The sequence below is a fragment of the Sapajus apella genome, unplaced genomic scaffold (assembly GCF_009761245.1).
Source record: "Sapajus apella isolate SASKATOON/1434 unplaced genomic scaffold, GSC_monkey_1.0 scaffold170, whole genome shotgun sequence".
Classification (NCBI taxonomy): domain Eukaryota; kingdom Metazoa; phylum Chordata; class Mammalia; order Primates; family Cebidae; genus Sapajus; species Sapajus apella.
Window position 1 is genome coordinate 850,356 of NW_022437110.1, and position 20,224 is coordinate 870,579.

A 20,224-nucleotide genomic window follows, 5' to 3' on the forward strand; every position below is an offset into this window, starting at 1 on the left:
GGCATGCTGCCATGTGATAGAAGAATGATTTATTAGAACAAATTCCATGACAAATCATATAAAATAACCATTTTCCAAAAGCCACAAGACCACCTGAGAACGAAAGTACAGTGAACCCTCTGAGAAACCCGGCAAACAACTGACCAGTCCCCAGGCAGGGCTAGAAGGGGGTAACGAAGGAGCTCAGCATGGGGAGGGGCAGGAACTTGTGAATTTAAAATCACACAGCCACTGCCGAGGGGTGGGGCTGGAGTGGGAAGGAGACGTGGATGAAAAGTGACCAATTCGTGTCCAGGGGCAGGCGGGGCGGGCAACTGTGGGGCGGGCAACTGTGGGGCATGCAGTGGTGGGCTAACTAGCACCTCCTCCATACAGACAGCAGGCTCTTGGGGCGGGGACCAGGTGGGGACACCTGCCACCCCCACCCCCCCCAACACACGTAAACATCAGGTGGGCCACAGGGCTCAGAAGCACAGAACTTGTGCACCCAACCCCAGATCAGCTAAAAGTAAACAGAGGACACACACCGCCCGCTTCCAGTCTCCGGTCCCCAGCACCACTCCCCCAGCAGCTGGGCCCTGTCCAGGTCCAATTCTCGTACCAATGCCAGGCAGGGCGTGGAGCTCACCCACGCCAGTCCCACGCCAGGTGGGACACCCCCCACTCCCACCCCCACCAACCACAGCCAATGGGCTCTTTGGCTTAGAGGCTCCAGCAACACGGGCTGCCCCAGGAGGGGCTGCAGCAGAGGGGCCAAGCTCTGCTCACCTGACATGTTCCCAGCTGAAAGAATCCTGAGAAAACAACAGTTCTGGGGCCCTCCCTGCCCCCATGCCCACTTGATGCCTGATGGCGTGAAGCCAAAGGGGAAGGACGTGTTGTGCAGGCCAAGCTGGGAGCTTCCAGTCACTTTGGTCGTGTGCTCACCCCATCTGAAGGGCTGCCATGTACCCAGCTGTCCCCAGGCCCTTAGAAGCCCAAGTGCAGAGGCCCACAGCCCTCAGGGACATCCCTGCAGTCCTCATGGTGCAGCACGGAGGCGTGCCTGGACTAGCTGTGTGCATGGTGGCGTCTGCACCTGTGTGCACGACCCAGCTCTCAGCCAGCCCCAGGCCCACACCGTAGGGCTCCACGGGCAGCCCCAAGGTCAATGGGTTTGGCAACTGTGTTGGCACCAAAGGTTGGAAGCAGTGAGGCCCCTGCCTGTGAAAGGCCTGGGGTTAGGTGGGAGCCACCAGGGCAAGTGCCCTGCCATCTTAGTCCCAGGAACAGGTGAGCCTGCCCCAGCTCCATGCTTGGCACCAAATGACTCCACAGCCGACCTCTTTTCCTCTGCCTGGCTGCAGGCCAGCACAAAAGGACATGGCAGGTTAGGGTCTGGCGGGGCCAGTCAGGCCTGGAGGGGGCACCCACAATGGCACCAACAACTCTTTCCTTTAAAGCTAAAGACAAAAATAACAGTGAATGGGGGGGGTAATGCCCTTGAGGGCTTGACCTTGGCAGCAGCCAGGCCAGGAGCTGGGCCCAGAGGCCTGTAGGGGGCAGGGCAGGGAGAGGGGGCGGCCACGGGGCCGGACAGGGCAAGTAGGGTGCTGGCTGGGAGCTGACGAGGGGGCAAGGGCATGGGACGCACCCGCCCATGGGGATATGGCACGTGTGGGGGTCTTCAGGGAGAACCACCTGCGGCCAGGCAGGCGACTGTGCGGCAGGCAGGAGGCGGACGTGCACGCACAGGAGGCCGGCCTGGCCAGGTTCGGGGCCTAGATCAGGAACCTCTCAGCATCAGGAAGGAAGGTGGGGTCCGGGAGGCTGGGGGGCCCACAGCTGGCCCGCTGTGGGAAACTCCTCAGGGGCAGGGTTGGCAGCAGGGCCTCAGTGGAGGCAGGCGAAGGTGGGCTCTGGGCAGCCATGCGGCCCTTCCCCAGCCCCGGCTGCACAGAGCCAGCCGAGCCCCTGTTTCCTGTGAGCAGGTCCAGGCTCCCGCTGGGGTCCACGATGGCATTGATAACTAGAGGTCAGGAGGGAGGGTGAGGCTGCGGACCCCGCTCACCGGCTCCCACCCCATGATTCAGGGTTCCCCACAAGGTCCTGCCAGCCTCCCTCGGTGCCCTGGGCTTGGGCCACACTCACCTTCCAGCTGCTTCTGTACCCGCCTCAGTTCCTTCAGGATGGAGCTGATTTCCTGGAAATGTGGCGAGAAGCGGGGTGGAGCTGACTTCTGAGGGGCCACAGCCCTGCCTTGGGGCTCTGTGTACAGGAGCTGGGACACGGTCTGGGGCCAGCCAGGCAAAACCAGGCTGGCTGGGGGCAGTCCTGGGGGTGTGGGGCCCTGGTGCTCACCTTGTTAGACGTCTTCAGGATGGGCACCTCGTTCTCGGCGTTGATTCTGGCTTCCAGGTCCTCCCAGGCTCTCCCTGTGTTCTGAAAGAGGATCCTGTCCAAGGTGGGGAGAAGCAGAAATGGGGGACAAGGACGGGGATGACAGACCTGAGGGGCGAGTCTCCCAGACCTCCCCTGCCACGGTGAGGCCTCAGTTTCCCCGTTAGGCCCACCCCACCTGGGCCTAAGGGAGAAACTGAGGCCTGATGCATGACCTGGGCTGACAGGCACCAAAGTCCCATCTGTGCCTGACTCTGGGCAGTGGGAAGGGCTCGGCCTGGGATGAGGGCAGTGGGGGGAAGGGCAGCCCTGGAGGTGCTGGCTCCTCAGTTCAGGGTCTGCCCACTGGGAGCCGCATACACACGGAAGGGCTGGCTGCTCAGGTGCACACAAGTGTACCCATGCGACCGCTGCCCTTGAGGGAGTCAGCCAGGCCTGAGTCTCAGCTCACGGAGCGTGCTGGTGCCTGGGCGTCCACCCACGCCGGGAAGCTGACTCACTTCATCTTCTCGGCAAGGTGCTCTGTGTTCTCACGGATGGCCTGCGACAGCTGGGACACCGGGTTCAGCATCAGGTTATCGAAGATCACCTGCAAGAGCTTGGCATCAGCTCGGCCCTCGCCCTCGAGGACCCCGCCCCTGTGCCCTACCCCAGACACCCAGCTCTTTGGCGGCATTGGGCGCCCTGCCTCCTCTCGGTTCCGAGGCCGCGTCTTATTGGCCAGGGCATCCTCACAGCTGTTGTTCATGTTCTGGTCAAAGTCCCGAGAGTTCAGCGAGCCAGGTGGCACCTTCTGGAAGTTGAGGCTGGCCTCGGGGATGCGCTGCACCAGCTGTGAGAGGGAGGGTGGGCACTGTGGGGCCTGGGCGGAGGCTCCCACCAGTCTGCGGCCAGCTGCATTTCCCTGCTCTGGCTGGGCAGGTGGACGGAGCACACCCACCTTCGGTCTGCACAGGGTCCGTCCTGCGCCCCCAACCCACCGTGGAGGCAACTGTGCTGTGGACGATGGCACAGTCATGCCTGACTTGGGCGCCAAGAGCTCCCCAGACCTCGAGCTCTCCGGGTGGCTGACTGGGGAGCTGACCCAGGGGGACACGCTCTTCTTGCCAAGTGGGGATGTGCAGCAGGGCCTCAGCCAAGGTGTGCAAAGGGCTGTAGGGGCCTGGCCTGATCCTCTTCGAGGGTGGCTCTGGCACAGGGGCCTCAGAAAGCCTGGGGCTTACCTCCTCCCGGGCAGAGATGGTTGAGGCAGGGGTGCTGGGCATGTTGCTGAGGGAGGAGCTGTGGGCAGGCCCCGAGGAGCTCAGTGCGTCACCATCCCCGGCCACATCGTGGATCTCCCGTGCCAGGATGGCCACGTCCTTCACCAGTGTCTGGCTCAGCCTGCAGCCGGAAGGAAAGATGGCAGGTTCTGCATGAGGAAGCTGGGGCAGCAGGGGCCAGACAGGCCTCAAAGCCCCTCCCAGGTCCCAGGTAGCTGCTGGCCAGAGGTGGGGCCTGGGGGAGGCGCTCCCCAGCCTGGCCCCAAACACTGGCCTACCCATAACAGGCACTGGCCATGGCCCCATGGGGAGGCCCAACTTCCCACAGCCACGAGGAGGGATGGTTGGGGGCTGGGACAGAGTCTGACAAACAGAGACCCCCACTGTCTCAGGGCAGGCCACACATCCTCCCTCTCCTGCCCGCAGGGCCAGCATCACAGCTGCGGGGCCCGAATAGCATGGATGGGACTCAGCCACAGGACGGTGGGTGCCATGGGCACCCAGCTCTGCAGGCAGAGAAACCGAGGCAAGGAAGGGAGTATGGGGCTGAGGTCACAGCAGCTAGAGCCTGGCACTCCTCACGCTGAGGGTGGGGGCTGGTCAGAGGGTGGGGCAGGCAGATCCAGAAAGGCAGGGGACCCCTTGCAGGGCAGTGAGGCCTAAGGCAGCTCAGCCTAGCACCCGGCTCAGCCCACCTAGGATGTGCCGAGAAGGCACAGGCCTCCACCCTCCTGAGGTAACAGACACTTCCCAGCGAAGACAGGGGCCTGCCAGGGCCAGGAGCAGCCACCAGTCCTTGATGGAGTGCACAGCTCGTCGCCATCCTGCCGGCCCTGTAAGCACCTGGGACACCAGCAGGTCCGACCCCACGTAGGCTTTCAGCCCAGGCCTGAGCGTCACTGTCACTGGCAACCACCCATCCTCATGAGGACAGGCCCCACCCCAAGCCTCCTCAGCACCCCACATCAGCAGTCACCCAAGGAACAGGCCACTCTGAGGACCACCCCCGCCCCTATCTCCAGGGCGCAACAGCCCTCGCTGGACACTGGCCTGACTGGAGAGAGCCTCAGTGCCCTCTGCCCGGCTGGCCTTGTGCAGCCCACAGGCTGCCCTGGCCCTACTCAGGACTGGGTCCCAGCTGGGTCCACCCTCCCACATCAAGACAAAACATGGAAGCCATCCCTCCACCTCCGGATGACACCAACTGACACGTGCCCCTGCCTTGGTGCCTGCCCCTGGCCCTCGGGGCCCCCGCCCAGCACTCCCTGGCCTTCCAACCCAAGCACATCGCATGCTCCAGCTCACCCACCGTGGGAGGGAGAGAACTTAAGAAACCCACATGGGCCCCCCATGTCCCCTTCCTTTCTCTGCCCTCAGGCCTGGAGCCCCCACCCCCTTCTCACCCAGGGGCAATGTCTCTGTCCAGAGCCCCAGGCCCATACCCACTTCCTCAGCTGACGACAGGTTTCTTCCCTACACTCCTTCCAATACCTCAGGCATCCCAAGAGCCCTGTCCCTAGTCCCCTTCCTTCCAAGCCCCCCACGTCTTCCCCATCAACCTCATGTTGCTCACAGCCTCAAGTGCCTGAGCCTCCATCCCAGCATGGGCCACTCGTTAAGGGCTGCCTGCTGCTGGTCACCCCCTTCCAGGTGCCTCATGGGCTTCAAGCTCAGCACCCTCTGCCACAAACACCTGCTGCCCTGGGACCTGGGACCTCCCCTGCCTGCCCCGGGACCTGGGACCTCCCCTGCCTGCCCCACAGCCTTTGAGGGCCTGCTTTGGCAGTACTGACCACTGCTTGGCAAAAACCACTCTCACTTCCACCCATCTTCCTACCCCATTCTCCCAGTGCCCGGCCTGGAGAGGGCCCCGTTAGTGAATGACCATGTGAGGGAGTTCATTTCTAATGAAACCTTCGAGGAGGCCCTCCTTGTACTGGAGGTCTCACCTCCGGGGAAGATCTGCACCCCCTCACCCACCCACCCCACCCACTTACCCATCCACCCACCCACCAATCTCTCCCACCCATCTACCCATCCATCCATCTACCCCCAACCTCTCCCATCCATCTACCTATTCATCTATCCACCCATTCACCCACCAACCTTTCCACACATCCACCTATTTACCTACCCATCTATCCATCCATCCACCTCCAACCTCTCCCATCATCCATCCACCTATTCATCTACTCACCCATCCACTCACCCACCCACCAACCTTTCCATCCATCCACCCACCCCCAACTTCTCCCATCCATCTACCTATTCATCTATCCACCCATCTACTCATCCATCCATCTACCCCCAACCTCTCCCATCATCCATCCACCTATTCATCTACCCATCCATTCACCCAACCTTTCCATCCATCCTTCTATCCAGCTTTCCATCCACCCCCCAACTTCTCCCTTCCATCTACCTATTCATCTATCCACCCATCTACCCATCCATTCACCACCCACCCTTTCCGTCCATCCTTCTATCCACCCACCCAACCTCCACCCATCCATTCATCCATCCACTTATTCATCCATGCACCAATCAACCTATGTATCCGTCCACGCATCCATCCGCCCATCCATCCATCCATCCACCCACCTACCTATTCATCCAGCCATCCACCCATCCAGCAACCTATCCATCTACCCACCTACCCACCTACCCCCTGTCCATCCATCCATCCATCTAGCCAGACAGCCATCCAGCCATGCATCCATCCATCCATCTGCCCCATCTATCCACTCAAGCAGGGAGCTCCCAGCCTGGTCCCTGCCCTTGGGTGCTCTCACCCAAGAGGCAGCACCCAGTGGATTCACTCTGAATGGACTGCTCACCTGGCAATCTCCGCAATGTCTGCTGTCTGCACGATGAAACCATAAGGGTCAGCCTCCTCCTCATCGTCGTCTGTGTCCCGGGAGCCAGGAGCCCGGGAACAGGCCCGGGTGGAGCTGCCAGCCCTCGGGGTCTGAGTGGCTGTTGAGGTATGGGAGCGTGTGTGTTTGGGGGAGCCGTACTCCTCCTCGGAGGTGGACGTGTAATCCGAACCCTGCTGCCGGCGACGCGTGTCTTGGTGAGTGAATTGGTTTCAAAAGCAAGGAAGAACAGAACAAAGCAGCACTCAGCACCCTGCAGTGGTCCTAGGGTCCCTCTGGGTGAGGGCTCAGCACTGTGCAGCTGGACAGCGTTGAGGCTGGTGCCCCCACCCAGCAGCCCTTCACTGAAGCACCAACAGCTGCTGAGCTCCAGGGGCCACAAGGCCCCACCAGCCCAGGGCACATGCAGGAAAGGCGGCCTGGGGCTCAGAGGCCAGCGGCTGTGTCCCGGGCGCAGTCTGCACTGGACTGGGTGGGAAACCCCTCACAAGTGGCAGAAAAGCAGTACCTGGCAGACCCCAAACCAGAGTAAACCTCCCCACCAGCACCTGCTACAGCCTGTGCTGGACCACACAGGCAGGCGAGGAGCAGTCAGAGCCTGAGCAAGGCCACTGCGGCCCCTCTCGGTGCCTGCTTCAGTTTGTCAGACCCGATGCTTCAGGTTCGGCCTCTCCCGGGCAGAGTCCTGGCCTCCTCACCAGCCCCTGCTCTGAGCCCAGCAGCAGCTGCGTGCCCACACTGCAAGAGAGGACGCTGGCGAGCTGCAGGCTGGGGCAGCACATCACCAGTGCACCACGTGGGGGAGGGGCAGCAGGCTCTACCAAGCAGGGTGGCCCTCGGCCCTGCCCCACGCCTTCCTCCAGCGAATGCTGCCTCAGCCTCCACCACGTGCAGGGCCTGCTCCATGCGGCCAGCAGTCCTGGCGGGGCTGTAGAGGATGCTGGGAGTCAGGGAGGAGGCTCTGCTGGGATCGGGGGTGGGTGGATGGGTGGGGGCGTAGGGCAGAAGGCAGTAGCAGCAGCATCTTGGCCTCAAACCAATTCACTCGCAGGACAGCTCGGCTCCCCTGGCAGGTGGGGTGGACCCCACTCTGCAGACGCGGACGTTGGGCCACCCCAGGTAGGAGGCCAGCTCTGGCAGCCGCAGCGCCCTATTCCTGCTTACTGTGCCCACAGACCTGGGGGTGGGGCGGGGCTCTGCTCACAGCCCTCCCTCCCTCCCTGGCTACAGGGCCTGCAGGCTCAGCAGGGTGTTACAGCAGCTACCAGCAGAGGGCACAGGTGTACCTGGCCCTCTTCACTGAGCCATCGGGCTGTGGCAGACATCCCTGGGAGAGCCCTCCCCAGGCCCCAGGCCCCAGGCCCACTGGCAGATGGCGTGGGGATCCCACACCACCAGGAGCCTGAGCCAAGAGTACGGGAAGAGTGGGGAGGGTCAGCCTGGGCTTTGGGGCCCTGAGGCCCACCCTGAGGGATGGAAGGCACCTCTCCATGCCAGAGACAGTCAGGGTGTTCTGCCCACACCAGGGGAATGCGGGCCCTGCCCTCGGCCCATGCACGTGTGTGTGCATGAGTCTAGCAACCCACCCACCCTAGCTTTGGGAACAGAGGCTCCTCTCGTGCCAGGACCAGGGGCACGTGGCCAGCACTCAGCTGGCATCCAGGACGCTGCAGACCCACTGGTGGCTCTGCCTTGGCCCTGGCCTCCCACCCGCCCTGACACTCACTGGAGGTGTATCGGGCACTGCCCGAGCGGGCCCTGCTGAAGGGCTGGCGGGGACCTGTGCTGGTGGCTGTGGCAGCAGCCTTCTTGGCGACAGCCCGTGCTTCGGCCATGGTGGGCTTGCGGCTGGCACAGCACAACTCCACGCTGCGGCCAGAGAAGCTGGTGCGGGCAGGGGCTGCCTCGGGGTCACTAGTCCCTGTGAAGGAGCCAGCCCGCTTCCGGGGCATGGCCAGGATGTCCAAGCGCGACAGCTTCTTGGCCTGCTCAGCAGCTGGCCGGCACGCAGGCTCAGGGTTGCCCAGGGACCCCCGCTCACTGTCCGCAGCTTCAGTGTCTGAAGCATCCCCGAGCCGGGCCCGCCTCAGCCGGGAGGCCCGTGTGGGGCGAGGGGTGGACAGACTATTAGAGCGGGTCAAGGCCTGTGGCCCCTTCTGGGAACTGGCTGAGCCGCGGTTCTGCTCCTCCCGAGCAGCCAGAGATGGCGGTGGGGCCGCTGGCTTCCGGCGAGACCCTAGCCGTCCTGCCCCTGTGGCCTCAGGGGTTTCATGGTTGGAGGCCGTCACATCTGAGCTGGGTGGGTGGGTGAGGACAGAGCCACGCTCCTCACTGAGCCAGTCCAGGGACCCTCGGGGCCTGTGGCCACGCCGTATGGCCGAGCGCCGCACCGGCTCTCCACAGCCCATGTCCATCGGGCCGAGTGGGCGACGCTGCCTCTCCAAGGGCTGCTCATGGGCACTGCCCAGGGCGGTGCCTCCTGGGTCCTGTGCAGCCGGTGGGGATGGCGACATCTCCTTCTGTGGCTGTAGGGCCTGGGGGGTGGTGGGGCTGGGCCCACTCTTGCCACTGCGCAAGCTGACTGTGCTGGCAGTGTCCACATCCGAGTCCCCTGACAGGGCATCATCCGGCGGCCTTGGGGCACTGCCCCCCTCACACTCGGCATCTGCAGAACTGGAGAGCAGCCGGGCCTCCAGGGCCGCCAGGGCCGTCTCAGTCTCCTTCAAGATCAGGTGGGTGTCCTGGGAATGGAAGTCCATGCGTGCGGCCCGGGTAGCTGCCAGATCCTGTAGAAGCGGGTGGCTGGGTATGTGGGGGGGCTTGCCAGGCGCTGGGGGACCACTGGCCGGCTCCTTAATAAAGCTCTCTTGCCGGAGAAAGACAGGGGCAGGACTGTCAGGCTCTGGGGACTGTCCAGGCCGCAGTTGGATGACCATTCTCCCATTGGCACTGACATAGACACCATCCCGTGCTGGGGGGCTGGGCTGAGCTGCCCGCCCTGGGCCCTCCCCATCCCCTGGAGCCACAAGTGGTTTCCTAGGTAACACAGCATCCCCATTCTGGTCCCCGATGAAGAAAGAAGCTGGAGTTGGCTCCCCAGGGGCCCTTGACGAGCGCCGACCCCTGCTCCACGTGGACCCCTCCTGGGGGCTCCTGCGTCTGCTGTCCTGTGGCTCCACCCCTGGCTCAGGGCCTCGGCCCCCATCTGACCCACTGGCATCACTGAGGCTGTCAGGGTCCAACTCCTCCTGGCCCAAGAGGCGGCTGGCCTGCTCGACGCCTGGCTCCGGTGGCCCAGGCCCGCTCCTCCTGCTGCTCTCGGGGCCCACAGGGCTGTCGGCCCTCTCGCTGGGCAGCTGAGGGAGACGTCGCCGCGTGCGTGTAGGCAGGGCCCCCTCAGGCTCCCCGCCTCTACGTCCCAGGCCATCTTCTGTGGAGCACAAAAGCAGCTGGTTAGAGGGCCGCTGGTCTGAAGGCCCTCCAGTACAGGAAGATGCAGCCTGTGTCTGTGGTCAGTGGCCTGACCCCTGTTCCTGCCCAGCACTGGAGCCACTCACCTGTGAGGCCAGGGTCTGAGTAGCTGTCAGCCAGGCTGGCCCAGCGGGACACCCACTTCTGACCCCCAGGGGAGCCTGGCACTGGGAGGCCCTGTGGAGAGAAGGGTGGGAGAGTTTCCAGGCAAGCCCCACAGTGAGGAGCAATGGGTACCAGAGCACAGGACCAGTGCCAAGGAACAGGAGGGGCGCCAGGGCACAGGAGGGGCACCAGGGCACAGGAGGGGCGCCAGGGAACAGGAGGGGAGTCCAGGGCACAGGAGGGGCGTCCAGGGCACAGGAGGGGCGCCAGGGCACAGGAGGGGAGTCCAGGGCACAGGAGGGGCATCAGGGCACAGGAGGGGCGTCCAGGGAACAGGAGGGGCATCCAGGGAACAGGAGGGGCGTCCAGGGCACAGGAGGGGCGTCCAGGGTACAGAAGGGGCGTCCAGGGCACAGGAGGGGCATCCAGGCAGCCCCCAACAGCAGCTCCGGGCATGCACACCACCCTGGACCTACTGCGTGAACGAGCATGCCCCTGCCAAGGCAGCCAGGGGTCCAGTTGCCTCACCTGGACTTGCTCTGGCATAATCCTGCCTGCCCAACCCAGGCAGCCTCATGGAGCTCAGTTCCAGGATGGCAGGGCAGCCATGGCCCTGTCCTGACCTCGGACCCCGTTTGCCCAGGACCTCAAATCGACTCTGGGTCACCTGGCCCCAATCCCTTCTCATGGAAGCCCCAGCCCACCCTCCAGGTGAATGTGTCCCTCAGAGGAAAGTCCAGTCTCGCCCCTTGAGGGGCCCCCTGACCACAGGCCCGGCCTGGACGCTGCCCTCTTCCTGCCCAGCCCCTCCTAGGGCTGGTTGTCTGGGCTTGTACCTGGTGCTCTGCCTGAGGGGCTGTACCCAGTGGCCGGGAGGCAAACTCCTGCAGCAGGGCCATCCGCTGGGCCATGCCCCCGTCACCAGACTCATCTCTGTCCCCTCTGATGACTGGGCGAAAGGTGGCCGAAGATGCCCTGCAGAGTTCAGGGGACTCCAACACCCCAAAGACCTGCCAAGAGGAAATGGTCCCAGGCATGGAGGGTCAGAAAAGCCCACCTCCCCACCCTCCACTGACCGGCCACCCCCAGGCCACCAGGAGAACAGGGACCTGGTTGACCAGAGTGGCTGGTGGCCGGGACGTGCAGCCTGGCCGTCAGTGGAGCATGCTGGCTGGGATACAGACTCATCCGGCGGTGCCCTGGGAAGGCGAGGGGCGGGGCTGTGGGCAGCACACCAGGTGCCCTCCTGCCTGGCTGGGCCAGATGCAGGAGTCAGAGCTGGGCTGGAGCAGGACAACGTCCGCCCTGGCCTCACCTCCCCACTCCTTCTTCCCCACGAGGGCTCTCGCTGGCCGCACCTGGTCGATCATCTTCCGGGCCTCCTCCACCTCCGTGTCCTGAGCCTCGGTCTCGATGGTGTACGTCCCCGCATCACTGAGGCTGTCGTCCTCCTCCTGTTTCCGTGCCTTGGTCAGTTGGGGGTCAGCGGGGGTGGGCGGTGGGGTCGGGAGGCCCACAGGGCTGGCCCCACGGGGTGTCAGGGAAGCGGGCAGCATCGGAGGAACCTTCTCAGGGCTGGGCCGGGCGGCCGGGGAGCTCTCCCGCAGACACTGGGCCATGAAGTCCTGGGCTAGGCGGGAGCGGCGTCCCACGCTACCAAAGGGGCGGGCAGGGGTCCGGGAGGCGGGGGAGGGGCTGCCCAGCCGCTCTTCTGTCTTCTCCCGCTTGAGCGAGCCAGCCCTCTGTGGCCCCGAGCTGCGGCCCCCCGCCTGGACTGGGGCTGGGACACTGGGGCGGTCCCTGTCAGCCGTTGTGGGGCCACGGCGCTTGTCGGCCTTGGGGTCCCCGGACGGGGTGTGCGTGAAGGACTGAGAGCGCTTCTTTCGGGGCGTGTCCTCGTCGAAGAACTCGATGACAAAGGCCTGCTGGTTATGCAGTAGCTCCTGGGGGTCCCGCTTGATCTGCCTCTGCAACCGTACCTGCTCCCCACCAGCCTCCAAGGGCACCCCGGCCGCCGAAGCCGCCTTGGCCAGGGGGTCCTCTGAGTCGCTCTGCGTGCCGTCCTCGTGCTTGTGGCCTGGGGAAGACAGGGAGCCCCACCTTGTCAGGCTGACAGAAAGGAAACGGCAGTGGGTCTCAGGCAGCCTCATCCCCCCATGCCTGAGAGTTGGCAGAGCAGCCCAGCACTCAGGGCCCCCACACGGGGCAGAGAAGACGTGCAACAGGAAGGCGCTCAAGGGCCAGACCCCTGACCAGGTGGGCGGCTCCTAAGCAATTAACTGAAAGGCAGAAGTCACCTCAGCTGAACGGCCCCTCAGCATGGCAGGCATGCAGACCCAGCCGACACCCAGTCCCCTGCCTATCTCGGGACTGGCAGGGCCATCCACTGGGCACTCACCCTTCAGGGTGCGAGTGTGGATGGGCAGGTCGCTCTTGGTGCTGTGGCGGTCGTCCCCAGGGCCGGCCCGGTGCAGCAGGCTCGGGTCATTCTGCACCAGCCAGTCGGCCACCTTGGTCTCAGCCGACACCATCTCGCCAGGTGTGGCCTCCTTGCCCGGGCGCCGCTGGCGCAGGGAGAACTTGGTGATATGGTCCTTGATCTTCATCTTGCCGGGGCTACAGTCATCAAACTCGATGGTGAAGGAGGCGTGGCTCTGCACCACGGGGGCCGCTCCGCCCCCACCCGCCTCCGCATCTTTCGTGGGCATCTCGTGTGCCGGCACTTCAGTGGACCGAGACAGCTGCGGGGTCTCCTTCGTGGGGATCTCGAAGTAGCTGGGCTCCCGTCGGAAGGTACAGCCCTGAGGCTCAACAGGGGCACGGAAGCCGTCGAGCTCCCCCTCCTGCTGCACTGGCCCCTTGGGACGTTCTGGAGTGGGAAGAGGTCCTCAGACTGGCCTCAGGACAGCCAGCTGCCACCATCCTCCTCAGCCGAGACCATCCACTCCACCCAAGAAGGGAAGAGAGTCCCATGTCCCCCAGAGTGGGCTCCTCAAGCCCAGGCCGTCCCCTTCACACACTACCCTCTGGGAGCCCTCAGGGTCTCACCAGCCTGGCCCCAAGACCAACCTGGATATGGCTCTCCCTGGCGCTGGGTGTCAGGCAGCGTGCCACCATCGTCCTCACCCCACCAGGAGGGCTGCCCGTACAGGGGCGTGCGGTAAGAAGCTGCCTCTGTGGAGGGAGCGAGAGTTCAGATTCAGTGTTGCTGGGGCTCCCAATGTGAAAGGCAGAGAACTGGCACCCCAGGAGAGGCTGGACTCTGGGGCAGGCCCCAGCGTCATCTCCCAGCACGGCCCTGTGGCAGCCCAGGGCCCTGCCTCTGTGGAGAATGTTGACTATCCTGAGTCCCGGGCTTGCTCACTGGCCCCTCCCTGCCTGGTCCCTCCCTCCCCTACAATGTGCTCAGAGGCTCCAGTGTACCTGGCCCCTCCCCCCCCCCCCCCCCCCCCCCCCCCCCCCCCGCCTGGCCCCTCCTCCCTCCCCTCTGATGTGCTCAGAGGCTCATCCCCTGGGGCAGGGTGGGGGGGGCCAGCAGCCCCATACTGGGGCAGCAAATCTCTGCAGCCCTGCCCCAGGCTTCTGAGCCCAGTGCTTATCCAACAGAGGGCAAGAGGCCAGGAGGAGCCCACACCTGGGGCCAGCCACCTCCAACACTTGGTAAATGGTTCAGGCCACAAACGGGTGGCCCTGAGGGTGGGTGGCAACGGCAGTCTACATGGTCCCTGCGGCATTTTACTTTGTTTGCCTTAATGATCAGAAGTAAAATTGTGTATTTCAGATGGAATCTGACTTCTGACCCACTGAGAAGCTGGCAGCCCGCCCTTCCTGAGGGCAGCGGTGAGCAGAAGCAGTCTTCAGTGCCCTCAGGTCAGAGCACTGGCCCTCATGCCCACAGTCTCCTTCCTGGGCCCCCGCCCATGCTCTCTCCACCCTTGCCAGAGCCCAGTGGGCCTCTGCGTCACAGTCCCCAGCTGCTTACACTGCTGGGCGGCCAGAGGATCTGAGGCCAGTCACCTGTCAGAAGCCAGGTGCACACTGTGCTGGAGATGCAGGGACCCCGAGATGTGTCACACATGCCTACCCCTCCCTGGGGACTCACTCTTGACCCAGGATCACACCCAGGGGCTGCTGAGGCAGGGGCATCTATTACCAGGCAGTCCCCCATCTGCTGCTGGCCCTTAGCCCCTCCTCGGCCCCCAAAATGTGCTGCCCCTGCTCTAAAGGAGCCAAGGAGGCAGGCTGCCCAGCTGGCTGCACCTGTCATGACCTCTGGGACAGCTCTGCACTAGCTGTCACCAGCTGCACGTGCTTCACAGCCTGAAAGCTGACAGGTGCTCTGGGGAGCTCAGGTGGCTTTCTGGAAAGCTTTAGTCCCCAGTGGGCTTCCGTTCTGGGAGGACCTGTATCCCGACCCAACACCAGCAGCTGCGTGGCAGCACAACGTGGATGTGTGGGTGATGCTGGGAACACGGCGGACATGGGGCCAAAGCTGGGGGCAGGTAGGTAACCCTTTCTGGACCAAGGTGGGAGCAGAGAGCCTGATCCCCGGATACACCCGTCTAACCAGAACCTGAGTCCTACACTGGGGCCTCAGGCTTGGACCCCCATCCCGACCGCCCACACTCAGCCAGGCCCTTTCTTGCTCTCAGCTCCACACCTCCCGCTTGTGCCTACCAGACCTGTGCAGCGGCTGCCTTCCTCCCAGACGTCTGCCCACCTGCCACACTGACTGCAAAGGCACAGACCAGGTCTCACTGGACACCACCAACCCCTGAGCCCTGCTGGCTCTGTCCTCTGTAGAATCGAGTCCAAATGCCTGATGTCAGGGGGCATAGCTGCACACCCCAACACCTGCCTCTCACCACTGGGGACACAGGGTGCCCAGCTGGTGGCCCAAGGGGTGCAGGCACGCACAGGTAGGTGTGCACAGGGCTGAGCCGGGCGTGTGCACGGGCAGGTGTGTGTACAACAGTGAGAGTATGGGCAGGTGGGGACGGGGTGAGGCCTACAGAGGTAGGTGAGTGCAGTGGGTGAGGGTGTGGGTATTCACGGGCATGTGTGGCACGGGTAAGGGTGCAGGGAGGCAGGTGCAGGGCAGAGGGCCTGACAGTGGCCCTGTGTGCTCACCCTATCCGCACTGCCTGGGCCTACCTGTTCCTGGTCTCCGGTCCCCCTTCTCCGGCCTGGGGTTCGAGGCTTCGCAGTACGGCGTGTGCTCCGGCACTGCCTCGCTCCTCTTGGGCGCCGAGCCCTTTACGCTCACCTGCAGCTGGCTTGTGTACTTCTCGTGCTGTGGGCAGGCCAGACGGGGCAAGGGACGGGGCCCAGCTATCCATCCATCCAGAGGTCCCAGGTATGACTTTGCATGTCACAAGCTCTCCCTAACGCCCCCCCAACCCCAAAAGAGCAAACAAAGCCTGAGCCTGCCTGGGTCACACAGCTCGGGGTTCAGCTCAAGCCTGAGGTGGGGCAGCTTCCAGGGGAAGCAGGGGCTTGCTTGGGTGGGGCAGGGCACAACAGGCCGAGGTCATCAGAATGGGGGCCCTGGGGTGGCAGCAGGGCTGCTTGTGCCATCAGACAGAACCTGGCTCCCTTGGGCCCTGCCCCTGGCAGGCTGGGGGGCCTTGTGCTGCTCAGAGACCATCTGAGGAATGGGCTAAGCACCCGGCAACACAGGGCTACTGGGGAGCTCTGATCAGGGCCCTGAATCTGTGCTCCACGAATCGAGGGAGAGGAAACACTCCTCCCACCCAGGACCCTCATGCCCGCACAGGAGCCCTGGCCGTGTGTGTCCTCAGCACACGGGGGAAAGGACCCTCAAGGATGCCCATCCCTGAAGGCTGCCATCATCAGCCATCAGCACCCCTCCTTCCTGCCTCTGGCCACCCCCATGGCGGCCTCATCAATATGCTGGGGGCAGTTTTTACCTCCCGAGGGGCTCCAAGAGGGCACCTGGCCAGGGTGGGCAGCGTGGGAGGAGAGCGGAGAGACTGACAGGAACTCGGGGGGCCTTGGCCGTGTAGTGTGAAACCCTTACAAACCCTCAGTCTAAGACCTTCACATTTCAGCCTGGGAGACCTCAGATCCCCTCACCCTGAGAAGCAACAAATCCTCTCAGCCTGAAGTGACCCCAAATCCCGCCACCTTGAAGGACTTCAAATCTCTAACCTGGAGGAACTTAATCCCCTCAGCATGAGACCCCAAAGTACCTCAGCTCCAGAGAACTCAAATCCCTTCACTCAGAGGAACGCCAAATCCTCTAACACGTAGATCCTCAAATCCCCTGAGCCTAAGGAACCCTAAATATCTCACTCACAGAGAAACCACATTTCCCCAGCCTCAGAGACCCTAACACTCTGTCTAGAGACCCTTAATCCCTTCAGCTTCAAAGACTGCAAATAACTGTAATGTCAGAGAATCAATCTAAAGCCCTTTATGAGGCCCCAAAACTCCTTAACCTGAGAGACACCCCCAAAAAGATGCTGGGGGGCTCAGGGGCTCTATACCCTCCTAGCCCTCTGAATGGGGCCCCCTGCTCCCAGGTAGGCTCCTGCCCCCGCCTCAGCCCCGCTGCACCCTCCTGCAGGGTGAGCCCTGTGGCCTCTGCGGCTCTGGCCACCCGACACACCCAACGAGCTGCTTGTTCTGTGGGCCAGAGCTGAACCTGCCAGCGCCCCACACCGCAGTTCAGAAAGTCCAGGAGCTCCAGTAGGCTGACCATGCAGTGTGCCTCCTCCCAGGCCCCTCCCAGAGTCCCAGTCCTGCTGCATCCACAACAGTGGTGCCCACGCCCCAGTGTCCCTGCCATCTTGTCACTGCAGCAGGCTGGGGGTAATGAATACCTTCCCACCTGCCAGACTGGACCATCTGGCAGGGCAGGACAGGCTGGCCTGACTCATGGCGCCCACGAGGCCCGGAGAATGTTTGCTGAGGAGATGGAAGTGGGAGCATGGAGGGGACGATGGGGCGGCTGAGCCCTCGTGGGGAGGATGACCCCCGGGCGTGGCCAGCACTGACCTTGAGCGCCTCCTCCGGAACCCGGTGCTGCACCCGCTCCAGCACATACATGTTGGAATGTGGATGCGCATTAAGGTGAACACAGAGCAGAAAAGCCAAGAGCCTGCGCTGAAGTCCACACACAGCAACAGGTGCACCAGCTCAAGGGCCCATTGAGTCAGGCAGAGGAGGGGCCCCCTTCTTCTCGGGGAGGCACAGCCGTGCCCACCCATGTGCCCGACAGTCCCAAGGTCAGGCCAGGACTCGGGGTCTCAGGGAGTGGTCACCAGTTCCCCGGGCCCCATGTGACCTCAGGCTGGGTGAGTGGGTAAGTAGCAGGTGCCCATGGCCAGGGCATCCACTGGGGTCAGCTGCAGGGACTAGCATTCCTTGGGGTGGACCATCAGCAGGTGGAGCCCAGCCCTAGGGTCATCCTCCATGCTCTGTAGCCCCGTGGGCCCAGCGGTGACAGCTCTGCTGCTGGAGTAGCAGGGTGACTATGGCCCTGGGGACTGAGAAGCCCAGGAGGAAGGGGCTGGGAGGAGGATATCATATCCGAAGCGGATGACGTCGTTGAGCTTCAGTGTGACATATTTCTGGTCCGGGATTCGCATGTCATTCACAAACGTCTGCAGGGAAAACAGGTGGCAGCAGGGTGAAGCTGAGCGGGTGGGCGGCTGTGGGCGGGGTGATGGGGGGCACCAACTCTCTGGAGCCCACGGAGAGCGGGGCCTGTGCAGCACTGTCCCAGGCACCAGCAGCACAGGTGCCCAGCCCCAAGTTCCACAGCTGTGGGCCAGGGGCACTCAGGCACCGGGGCCCACCTAGCACTGCAGGGACCCCAACAGAACCCTCTGGAACAGAACCCTTTGAGCATCTTTGTGAAGTAGACTCCTCTAAGAGGTGCTTCCTCTCAGCCACACAGCCTCGTGCTGGCCCCAGCCCCAACTCCGACCCCACAATATGCTTAGGCCTGCCCTGTGGTGGCCCTTGGCCAGGGGTCAGGCCTCAGCGGGTCTGACACCCCACTCCAGGCTGCCCGCTGGCAGGGGTGTTGATGTGCCAATCCCAGAGGTAGGTGGGAGGCAGGTTTGTGGGCATCACAGGCCTGAGAGGTAGCCAGCGATGGAGGGCCCAGGAGCACTGGCCCAGCTGGTGCCATGCAACCCGGGCCGGCAGCCCTGGGGACCCTCTCAAAGCCCACGTGGCTGACGCAGCCCACACAGGCAGAGGAGCGGCCACTTGCTGTGCAGCCATTCAGGGGCAGCTGCTTTATCAGACAAGCATGCTGCAGGAGGAGGGAGCTCAGGACAGAACCCAGCAGCCTGAGCCCCCTGGCCAGAGCTCCTTGAGGGGCTGCTGAGAGGCCGCTGGGGCCCCCCAGCTCAGGACTGTAGAGTGCAGTGAAGATGGGGTGTCCCACAGAGGCCGCTAGGGCCCCCCAGCTCAGGACTGCAGGGTGCAGTGAAGATGGAGTGTCCTAGGGCAAGTTGGAGTCCACCAAGCTCAGCAAGAGACAGGGACCTCGGGGACAGACACACACCCCCAGAGAGGGGCCTCCATCCTTCCTGCCTGCTTCCATCCTACACCCCGTTCCCTTCTAGTTACCTTCCTGCCCCTGCCACTCCCAACTCACAGAAGAAAGGATCACACCCCCCCAGATTGGGTACCCAAGCACAGCTCCTTCCATCTTAGGGGCCCCATTCCCCAGCCCAGTGCTTCCCTCCCCATCTGAAGGGTCCCTTCTCCATGTAAGCATAGTCTGACTGTTGGGGGTCCTAAGTCCCTGCCAGGGGAAGCCTTCTGGAGAGGCCTGGGGCCTCTGCAATTGGGGATGGGGACAGATCTGGAAGAGGGGCCAGATCTTGGGGTGGGACCAGGGCTGAAAGGGAGGGGCCAGGGTTGGGGGAGGGCCCAGGGCTGAGAGGGAGGGGCCAGGGCTGGGGGAGGGCCCAGGGCTGAGAGGGAGGGGCCAGGGCTGGGGGAGGGTCCAGGGCTGGGGGAGGGCCCACGGCTGAGAGGGAGGGGCCAGGGCTGAAGGGTATGGCTGCTAAAATGCCAGGCCAGGGCCTCTGGCACTCACCCCATTGAGGCTGCCCAGGTCCTTCACCCAGTGCTCGTCCCTGTCCTGGTCATAGTTGATGACGGCATGCTGCTTGTCCACACTGCGGGACTGGGGAGACACACAGCTGGCTCTCAGGTGCTCCATGGGAGGAGATGACACCCAGGAGGCAGAGGCACCCCTGCTCCATCTCCTGCCCTCCACACACCAGCAGTAGCCTCCAGGCCTCCTACCAGAGTGTGCCCACCCTGCCTCCAGACCAGGACTTGGCAAGATGCCAGGGCCACGTCCCCTACCCTCTGCTGCTGCCCCATGACTGCCCTCCCCAGTGCTGCTCCTGGCTGGGCCGTGGGAGTGGTGGGAGCCTTCTGGTCATCTGGCACACACTGTTCCCTCCCAAGGTCAGGTGGTGGCAGCCAGGCTGGCAGTGAGGGGGGCTGTCTCAGGGAGCCCTCCCCTACTCCTGGCCCAGCCCCACAGGGACATGCACAACTCTCAGCCAGCGTCCATACCTTTGGTGGGTCCACCCGAGTGCTGTGGACCCTTTCCAGGCCACCAGTCCACCCAGGACCATGCCCCGAGGACAGGTGCCCCACTGTCCTCACAAGGTCAACCCCAGTCATCCAATTGTAAGGCCACAGCGAAGCCCCCGTCACTGACCCACTGGGGCATGGGGAGATACTTTCTACTTGTTCACATGCTGTGAGCACAGCCACTGCCCACCCGGCCCGCCACTCCACCTTTCCTGCCCCAAACCTGAGAGCCACAGACCTGGCGGGCAGCCTCAGGAAAGGCCAGCAGAATCAGCTGACCCAGGGAAGCCACTGAGTCCTGCCCCAGACAGTGTGTGCCCCTCACTACCACCTACGGAACATCAAGGCAGTGTACCCACAAGACACCAGGCCAGCTTCCACAGGCAGCAATGGGTCTGAAGGAAGTCTCCCAGCCCTGGGACAGGACGGCCCACAGTCCACATGACTAGGACCTGGACATCCCTCCTGAGTGCCAGCATGGCTTCTCGGTCTCCCAGGTGAGAGCGCGGGCCCCTCAGGTTGGTCACTCTCAGCCTG

General features: G+C 63.6%; 1 protein-coding gene across 3 annotated transcripts in view; it reads right to left on the reverse strand.

Moving 5' to 3' along the window:
- Positions 1 to 2: 2 nt before the first annotated feature.
- The window catches only part of CEP170B (centrosomal protein 170B), a 30,764-nt gene continuing 10,542 nt past the window's right edge, over positions 3 to 20,224 (reverse strand). Inside the window, exons 3-19 of one of the 3 annotated variants that reach the window (XM_032267599.1) lie at positions 19,176 to 19,265; positions 17,643 to 17,721; positions 17,114 to 17,172; positions 15,248 to 15,386; positions 13,163 to 13,267; positions 12,492 to 12,962; positions 11,452 to 12,170; positions 10,930 to 11,103; positions 10,075 to 10,165; positions 8,244 to 9,947; positions 6,479 to 6,617; positions 3,603 to 3,762; positions 3,068 to 3,211; positions 2,880 to 2,968; positions 2,341 to 2,434; positions 2,131 to 2,182; positions 3 to 2,008 (exon numbers count right to left, since the gene is read on the reverse strand). In XM_032267599.1, coding sequence (XP_032123490.1) covers positions 1,761 to 2,008; positions 2,131 to 2,182; positions 2,341 to 2,434; positions 2,880 to 2,968; positions 3,068 to 3,211; positions 3,603 to 3,762; positions 6,479 to 6,617; positions 8,244 to 9,947; positions 10,075 to 10,165; positions 10,930 to 11,103; positions 11,452 to 12,170; positions 12,492 to 12,962; positions 13,163 to 13,267; positions 15,248 to 15,386; positions 17,114 to 17,172; positions 17,643 to 17,721; positions 19,176 to 19,265 — 4,557 coding nt within the window. In that variant the 3' untranslated portion in view covers positions 3 to 1,760. Of the gene's footprint in view, positions 2,009 to 2,130; positions 2,183 to 2,340; positions 2,435 to 2,875; positions 2,969 to 3,067; positions 3,212 to 3,602; positions 3,763 to 6,478; positions 6,711 to 8,243; positions 9,948 to 10,074; positions 10,166 to 10,929; positions 11,104 to 11,451; positions 12,171 to 12,491; positions 12,963 to 13,162; positions 13,268 to 15,247; positions 15,387 to 17,113; positions 17,173 to 17,642; positions 17,722 to 19,175; positions 19,266 to 20,224 lie in introns of those variants that run through there. The other 2 variants (XM_032267598.1, XM_032267600.1) reach the window with 2 other exon arrangements.